At 42.6% G+C, this 8454-nt stretch overlaps 1 protein-coding gene across 2 annotated transcripts; it reads left to right on the top strand.

Annotated features, from left to right (window-relative positions):
• On the top strand, positions 250-1628 carry LOC109833073 (alcohol dehydrogenase-like 2). 2 transcript variants are annotated; one of them, XR_002245086.1, is made up of 3 exons: positions 250-368; positions 461-603; positions 1133-1628. XR_002245086.1 is itself a non-coding variant. In XM_020400625.1 (3 exons), exons 1-3 carry the CDS (start codon positions 332-334, stop codon positions 1159-1161), a joined length of 249 nt encoding a protein of 82 aa, XP_020256214.1. In that variant the 5' UTR covers positions 256-331; the 3' UTR covers positions 1162-1628. The 2 variants fall into 2 exon arrangements, 1 of the variants encoding a protein (XP_020256214.1); XM_020400625.1 differs by having other exon boundaries at positions 256-368; positions 461-643.

Genomic DNA, 8454 nt, shown 5'->3' with positions numbered 1-8454 from the left:
AAATCAGCTTAATTTAACTTATTATTTATTAACTAATTATTGGAGGTAAGTATAAATAATGGGAGTTGAATTAATTAAGAGTTCATTTAATAATTTTGCCTTCTAATATTTATTTCAAGGTTGCTGGCCCGTCTTTGTCCAGTCCGGCTTTATTATAATACAGAAAAAAAAAGTAAACATCTGGTATAAATTAAACAAAAGGAATCAATTAAATTTTCCAAAAAACTTGAGTATTTTAGACATATGAAATTAAATAGCTGCTCAGCTAACCCAAACCCATCTGTTCCTTCACGTCAATACCCTTTTGAGAGATACTTCCCATAATCGAAAAATGGCGTCAAAAGAACCCCAGACCATAAGGTGCAAAGGTAAGAAGCGATTAATTTTAATTATCATATTTATGGTTCGGAATAAACCGCTCGTATTCAAAATGTTCTGATATGATATGTACTTACCGTAGCCGCAATCTGTTGGGGGCCCGGGCAGCCGTTAACAGTGGAGGAGATCGAGGTGGAGCCGCCTCGATCGTCGGAGGTTCGGATCCGAATCCTCTGCGCTAGCTTGTGCCATACTGATGAAACCGGGTGGAACGGCTATCCTGTTGTAAGTACAGTGATAAAGGAAACAACCAAGTCCCTTTTGGGTAAAATTCACTATACCCCCTGTAATTTTGGCCGTTAATGAGGTAGCCCCACTTAACTATTTTAATTTCACAAGGCGCCCTTAACTTTGAGGGGTTTCATACATAACCCCCTAAACTTCTTCTATTCGCTAGACCTATTGAGGAATGTCTGCTTTAACCTCACAAAATAGCATGGTCAAATATATCAAGCACATGTCAAAAAAGGAGAGAATACCTCTCATAACTAAAAAAAAAGAGTGAAGCGAAAAATCTTTTCAATGAGCTTAGCGGAATAGAAGAAGTTAAAAAGGGGTTATCTGTAGAACCCCTCACAGCTAAGGGGTTTTTATGAAATTAATGTAGCGAAGAGAGTTATCTAAAAACAACACACTCAACGGGGGTTGTGTGAAATTTACCAGCCTCTTTCTTCATGATAGTTGGGCGTTAAAGTAATACGTTGTACACGTAAGGATTTGTGTCTAATTGTGGCGCGTTTTTGGGTTTCTGCAGCCGCTATATCCAAGAGTCTTGGGGCATGAAGGAGTTGGGTAAGCACCTCTAAATCCTGTGTTTTCAAATCTATAGTATTTGATTTGCTTCAAAAAAAAAAAACTATGGCATTAATTTGATGTGTTTTTGGAAATTATCATACTTATAAGGTTAATTGTGTATAAACCCTCTGGTTTCTTTTCCTTTCTTTTTTTTTGGGTAAATAGATCCCAGAGTAAAACTTTTTTGGCTCCTTATATCCTTTTTGGAAAGTAATCGGATCCAATCTAGAATTAATGACCCTCCAACGGATACTAAGAATTAATTTTAACCCAAAAGGTATAATTGTTAGTCCCAACTTCTATTTTAAATTCATCACTCTTTCTAAACTATGCTTACACTACAAAAGACACAAAAACGTAGATTTTCTTCATGAATCATCAATTTTGAAGAATAATTTAAAATAATTTTGAGAGACGCCTATTATACGACCTAGATTAAGGGATGACATGTAAGGAATTAGGGGTGAAAAGTCAAAGCCTGAATATCAAGGAGTTGCCGGAGGCTCAAGAACTCTGCTCTATCCCTGCTCTGGATTGCTCTGAAGTGCTCCAAAAATGATCCCCCCTCAAAGAAATCACCTCGGGGGTATTTATAACCCCTGTATGAACAGTGCTTGCGAGACAGCATTTGCTGTCTCGGCGGACGAGAAGTATTTGCTGTCTCACCCAGCGAGACAGTAAATTTGCTGTCTCGCCCAGCGAGACAGTAAATACTGTCTTGGAAAACGAATATTCTTGACAGTTTCTCGCTGTAACTGTCTTCCCACGATTTAAACTCCGTTATTCTGGCAGTTATCAACGTGATTCTCGCCCACGACGTTTCCCACGTTCTTGAACAGTTAGTGGACGTGTATGGCAGTTGTTCCAGGTGGTTTTTTGACCATTTCAACACTGTCTCGCTGGCGAGACAGCAAACACTGTCTCGCTTGCGAGACAGCAAACACTGTCTCGCTGGCGAGACAGCAAACACTGTCTCGCGGGCGAGACAGCAAAGCCTGTCTCGCTGGCGAGACAGCAAATACTGTCTCGCTGGCGAGACAGCAAAAAGCCTGTCTCGCTGCGAGACAGTTCATACCTGCTTTGCTTTTCAATATGAGATCCCTTTGAGTGATCTTCTCTATGTTTGGGATATCTATTAGCATTTTTTGACGCCTACACCCGCATGTTGCGAAGCAGCCTGCGAGGTTGCCACAGTGGCAACTAACGTGGCCCCAAAGGATGCCACCTAGCCCCGATGCCTCCATGCGAAGTGCAAAGATCACCTCAGCCCGATTAGCCCCAATCCCAGGCTCATTGGCCCATGGTCCACGGCCCATGAGCCCACGAACCATGACCCACTAATACTTATGAGGAGTTAATTGATTTATTTAAGATAAAACAATTCTCGGTTTGCCTACGGCTAGCCTTGAACTGAGGACCTTTTGAAACACCAAAACTTTTACTTTCCACTATGCTACTAAGGATTTCTGAAAAATACCAGTAGTTAGTAAATATATAGTTTAAAAACTTATTTTGGAAAGCAGTTTTGACCAATAAATTCAACATAATTCACTTGGTATTGCTGGAGCTAAGGTGTCCAAGGTTTACTTGGCTAGTACTCACTGTGAACGAATGGGATGTGTGGTGGGCCAGACCCACGTGATTGCTCTTCACAGGTGAACGAACATCAGCAGAGCACACGGTTTCAAAGCGTGTGGGGGCCACATGAGTAGCATCTTGTGATAGACCCAGGCAAAGGCCCACCCGATTAACCAATAGGCTATAAATAGGAACATTGTTTTTTAGCCTAGGTTTTGGTGCAAGATTGAGAGGGGGAATAGGCAGGCGGCTGGGTGCAAAGGACGGAGCAAGGCTGGAGTCTTTTTGTGGGCGGCTACGAAGAGAGGCAGAGGACCGGATCTTGAGGATTTGCAGCTACAGGGAATTTTGGGGGCTGATTTTGAGCGCAAGAAAAGACTGTAGCAAGTAGCAAAGAACAGAGATTTTGGCGGCTATTCATAGAGAAGAAGCAAAGTCTTTTTGTAGTTGTTCTTTGATTTGTGCATCCCTTTGAGAGAGTATTTGTGTGAGGGATCTGAGAGTTTGTGAGAGGGTTTTATTTGTGAGATTGTAAACCCTAATTGTATCTCTCCCTCTAATAGTAGATCTCCCCCTCCTTGCCCCGTGGACGTAGGCAGTTTGCCGAACCACGTAAAAATTAGTTGTTTGAGTTTGTGGCCATTGTAATAGTTTTTAGGATCCCTCGACAGGTCAGTCCTAGAACTGATGAGAGGAAGAGCCGATATCTCACTTTGTTGAGATATTCGCTTCAGATTCTTGTCTCCTTGGTGAGACGGGAATTCTTATTGGGATCTTTCTCTATTATTGTGCACCAGAAACTCTGCCGAAATTTTCGCTGCGCACAACAAGTGGTATCAGAGCTCGGGCTACGCTTGGGCTATTTGGAGGAGTAGATCAATTTGGAGGCTCGCTCAGGGCTTCGTTTGGTGATAAAGGTGGGATCTTTTGATAAAGACTCTATCTTTTTAGTTTTGGATCTATTCTTTGTTCGTTGGTGCGTAAGATGTCGGGGAAAGAAGGTGCTTCGGATGTCGAGGGTGGTTCTTCTGGCACGAAGACCATTCAGAGTTTGAATATCCACTCTATAAAGATAGATGTGGAGAAATTTAATGGCACAAACAATTTTGGATTATAGAGATGCGAGGTTTTAGATGCGCTGAACGCGCAGAATTTGGATGATACCTTGAAGTTAGATGGCAAGCCAGATGAGATTGAAGAAAAGGTTTGGAAGAAGATGAATCGAACGACATGTGGTGTGATTAGATCTTGTTTGACTCAAGATCTAAAATATGATGTGATGAATGAGACTTCTGCAAAGAAGATTTGGGAGATTCTCGAAAGCAAGTATCTGACAAAGAGTGTTGAGAACCGCTTGCATTTGAAGATGAGACTTTATCGTTTCCAATTGAAGAAGGGAACCTCCATTAGAGATCACATGAACCACTACACTAAGCTTCTTGCGGATTTGACGAATGTGGATGTCATGATTAAAGATGAGGACAAGGCGTTGCTGTTGTTGAGTTCCTTACCCGACGAGGAATATGAGACCTTCGTTCTTACTCTTATTAATGGGAAGGCATCCCTTTCGTATAGTGAGGTCACTGCTGCATTGGTGAATTATCAGCTTCGGAAGAAGGATAAAGAGACTTCGACTGAGTCGGTAGCAGAGGCGTTGGTCGTAAGAGGGAAGGGTCCAAACCGAAAGAATTGGAAGTCACAGTCTAGAGTAGGACATCCTATAATTGGAAAAGATCAGTGTGCTTGGTGCAAGGAGACTGGTCATTGGAAGAAAGACTGCCCAAAGCTCGACGAATGGATGAAGAATAAGCAGAAGGGAAAAGGAAAGCAGCCATCATCAGAAGCAAACATTGTATCGGATGGTAATAATTCTGACTCTTCTATTTATTCACTTTCTATCAGTCCGAAAGATAGCTATTCGGAGGAATCCGAGTGGATGTTGAATAGTGGTGCGACCTATCATGTGTGCCCTAGAAAGGAATGATTCTCTAGTTTTGAGAAGCTGGATAGTGGAGTGGTGTGGTGTACATGGCTGATAACCGTGCATGCCAGATCCTTGAGATAGGAAAAATTCGCATAAAGATGTTTGACGGGACTGTTAGGGAGTTAAATGATGTGAGATATGTTCATTCTTTGAGGAAGAACTTGATCTCAATTGGAGCTTTGGTTGGAGAGGGTCTGAATGTTCGAATTGAGGACATGGTTCTCAAGATTGTGGAAGACTTTCGGATTGTGATGAAGGGCGTCAGGAGGAATAACCTGTATTACTTGACTGGAGGTATAGTGGCAGGTAGAGAACTGGCGACTTCTACTGATTCGACTAGACTGCGGCATTTGGGGCTTGGTCATTCCAGTATTGATTCCTCGCATAGATTAAAAGAGGGTGCGAAGACCTGCAGTTTGAAGTCCAGTGAACATGTTGATGTGAGCAAGAAGACCAAGGTGAAGTGTGGCACCTCTATTCACCGTGCTAATGGTCGTTCTGGAGGAGTTCACGTGGATGTTTGGGGGCCTTCCAAGGGGGCATCATTGGGAGGTAATAGGCGTTTGGTTTCCTTTGTTGGTGACTGTTCTAGGCGTGTTTGGGTTGCAACCAAATCCCCGATGGATAAAGTCCTAGTAGTCTCTAACAGTTTGAAGAAGTGTAAGATGGACAGAAAGGTAAAGGTACTTCACTCTAGTTTGGGTGGGAGATACAAGATGGACCTGTTTCTGTATTGGAGCCGAGCTCACAGCATTTCGAGACACTTCGTTGGAAAGGAAATCTTGGGGCAACTAAATAGGGTGACAAATTTGGAGAACCGTGCCTTGCTGGAGGAGGATCGGTGTTTGTGGTCGAGCAATGGTTTGTAGAAGAGTTTCTGGACAGAGGCTTCGACATATTTGGGTCATCCTATTAAAGAGTTGTCAACTGCTGTGATTGGAGGTATAACTCTATTGGAAGATAGGTCTGATTGTGTCACTTTGGATGAGGCTTCGATGAGGAAGCCAATTGACTCTCAGTAGGTGGAGCGTTTTGGACAGACCTTAGAGGTATCGCAGCGGGTGGAGATTGATGCTACTCCATATTGGGTGGGGATTTTCCCACATACTCTAGGTCATTCTGCATTGGTTGGGATTTCAGCTGAGGTGACACAGCGTGGAAGTCATTTGGATTCGGATGCAGATGATGAGTTGGGTTTTGACTCGAGTGCAGCTGATAGATGCAGTTTGGATATGACCATTGGTTCACCTCAGGTGGAGGTGTTTGAGGCCATTGGAGGTGCTATCAGCCACAGAGTTGATGATATTGGAGAAGGGTTGCGAACTCTTCTAGTGAATTGAAGTCTTTGGAGGTCATTTGAGTGAACTACGTTCGGCTTGATTCCTTGGGCAAGAGGATACGTAGGCAGTCTTTATGATGCAGCCGGTTTGGATTTTGATGGGGTGAGATTGATTTGGTGAGTTGATACTGACATTTGGAGAGTGTTTGCATTCTCATTTGGGTTCTCGACTTGTTATGGATTGAGTCCGTTGTCGTAAATTATTTTACTTCGTACTGGACACAACAAGTGAGATATTTGGTTTGGTCGGTGTCGGCTTAGTTTTGAGAAAACTTCGCCAAGGTGGAGAATTGTGAACGAATGGGATGTGTGGTGGGCCAGACCCACGTGATTGCTCTTCACAGGTGAACGAACATCAGCAGAGCACACGGTTTCAAAGCGTGTGGGGGCCACATGAGTAGCATCTTGTGATAGACCCAGGCAAAGGCCCACCCGATTAACCAATAGGCTATAAATAGGAACATTATTTTTTAGCCTAGGTTTTGGTGCAAGATTGAGAGGGGGAATAGGCAGGCGGCTGGGTGCAAAGGACGGAGCAAGGCTGGAGTCTTTTTGTGGGCGGCTACGAAGAGAGGCAGAGGACCGGATCTTGAGGATTTACAGCTATAGGGAATTTTGGGGGCTGATTTTGAGCGCAAGAAAAGACTGTAGCAAGTAGCAAAGAACAGAGATTTTGGCGGCTATTCATAGAGAAGAAGCAAAGTCTTTTTGTAGTTGTTCTTTGATTTGTGCATCACTTTGAGAGAGTATTTGTGTGAGGGATCTGAGAGTTTGTGAGAGGGTTTTATTTGTGAGATTATAAACCCTAATTGTATCTCTCCCTCTATAAGTAGATCTCCCCCTCCTTGCCCCGTGGACGTATGCAGTTTGCCGAACCACGTAAAAATTGGTTGTTTGAGTTTGTGGCCATTGTAATAGTTTTTAGGATCTCTCGACAGGTCAGTCCTAGAACTGATGAGAAGGATCTCTCGACAGGTCAGTCCTAGAACTGATGAGAGGAAGAGCCGATATCTCACTTTGTTGAGATATTCGCTTCAGATTCTTGTCTCCTTGGTGAGACGGGAATTCTTATTGGGATCTTTCTCTATTATTGTGCACCAGAAACTCTGCCGAAATTTCCGCTGCGCACAACACTCACAAGCTGGGGAAGTCTGGCATGTGTTCGGGCCTCCCTTGGGAGATTAGTCATGTGGTAGTGATGTTAGTAATTGATTACATGTCTATTAGTTAGCCTAAATATATGACAACATATATTGAGAGATTAAGAGAAGATTCTACTTGCTCGTCAAGTAGAATAATTACAACAATGAGTAAATTAAGGGATTTACTTCTTGGACAAGTCAATTAATCATACGGTGAAAATTCATTTATGTTTCTTGGAGGCCAAGAAGGAGGAAGCTATAAATAGTGAGGCTTGCTATGAGAACAATACAATGCAATAAATTGAAGACAAAGAGAGCAAGAGTTAGAGAGCGATTGTGTTACTTCGCATTCGGTGCAGAAAATTGTGAGAAAGTCTAGTATTCGGTGACGTTCACGATAGAAAGAGCCATCGGGTTTCTTCCTCAGTCTTGTATAAGGCATCGTTTCGGGTATTATCCTTCTAGCTGATGTTGTTTTATTTTCGGCTCCATTGTACTTGTACTCTCTCTTTGATTATAAGAAAAAACTAGAGATCTGAGTCCCGCGCGCATAGGTAATTTGCCGAATCACGTTAAAATTGATGTCTTATGTTTGTGCTTATTTTTCATTATTACTGTTTACTTTTCATCCGCCCGCAACATGATCTAAATTTCTAACAAGTGATCTCGCGAAAAAATTTGGATGGGTCCCTGTGGTGGGTGATGCTCGAACTCGGGGCTCCTCCTTGTTACCTGAGAGGGCTAGCTATGGTGCCCTTGTCCGTAAAGGAAATAAAACAAAATAAAATTCTTTTTCTCTTTTCGACCTTTATTATTATTATTATTATTATTATTATTATTATCCTTTTTTGCAGAAAACCCGTCACAATTGGCAACAATCATTTTAGCCCGTCTGACACCGGAAAACTTAGCCCATTTGAGTCTTGGCTGCTTTTAGCCCATTTGATGTACGCGTAAAAATTTTCGGCCCATTTGATCATAGTAAACCAGTCACGCAAAAGTTTCCTCCTCCTCCTCCTCCATATAAAATCAACACGCATCAGTGAAATAATAAATCGAAGCTAGCTAATAACCAAGGCACCATAGCAATTAATGAATAATGATACAAAACATAAAGCCAAACTTAAAGTACACCATACAATTCGATCTAATAGCGAACACACATCTTAATTAAGATGGCTGGAGTTCTTCATCAAGCCTTGGCGGTCTCCTCGGAGGCAGGAGCAGGCGCAGGAGTC

The sequence above is a fragment of the Asparagus officinalis genome, chromosome 1 (genome assembly GCF_001876935.1).
Source record: "Asparagus officinalis chromosome 1, Aspof.V1, whole genome shotgun sequence".
Classification (NCBI taxonomy): domain Eukaryota; kingdom Viridiplantae; phylum Streptophyta; class Magnoliopsida; order Asparagales; family Asparagaceae; genus Asparagus; species Asparagus officinalis.
The sequence above is the reverse complement of the archived record's forward strand: the minus strand, read 5'-3'. Positions and strand labels throughout refer to the sequence as shown.

Bases quoted from the DNA above. Each gene is read 5' to 3' on its own strand.
- LOC109833073 (XM_020400625.1), top strand. From the start codon at position 332: ATGGCGTCAAAAGAACCCCAGACCATAAGGTGCAAAG. The intron at 369-460 runs GTAAGAAGCGAT...TACTTACCGTAG, and splicing joins CCAGACCATAAGGTGCAAAG to CCGCAATCTGTTGGGGGCCC. The intron at 644-1,132 runs GTAAAATTCACT...GGGTTTCTGCAG, and splicing joins AACAACCAAGTCCCTTTTGG to CCGCTATATCCAAGAGTCTT.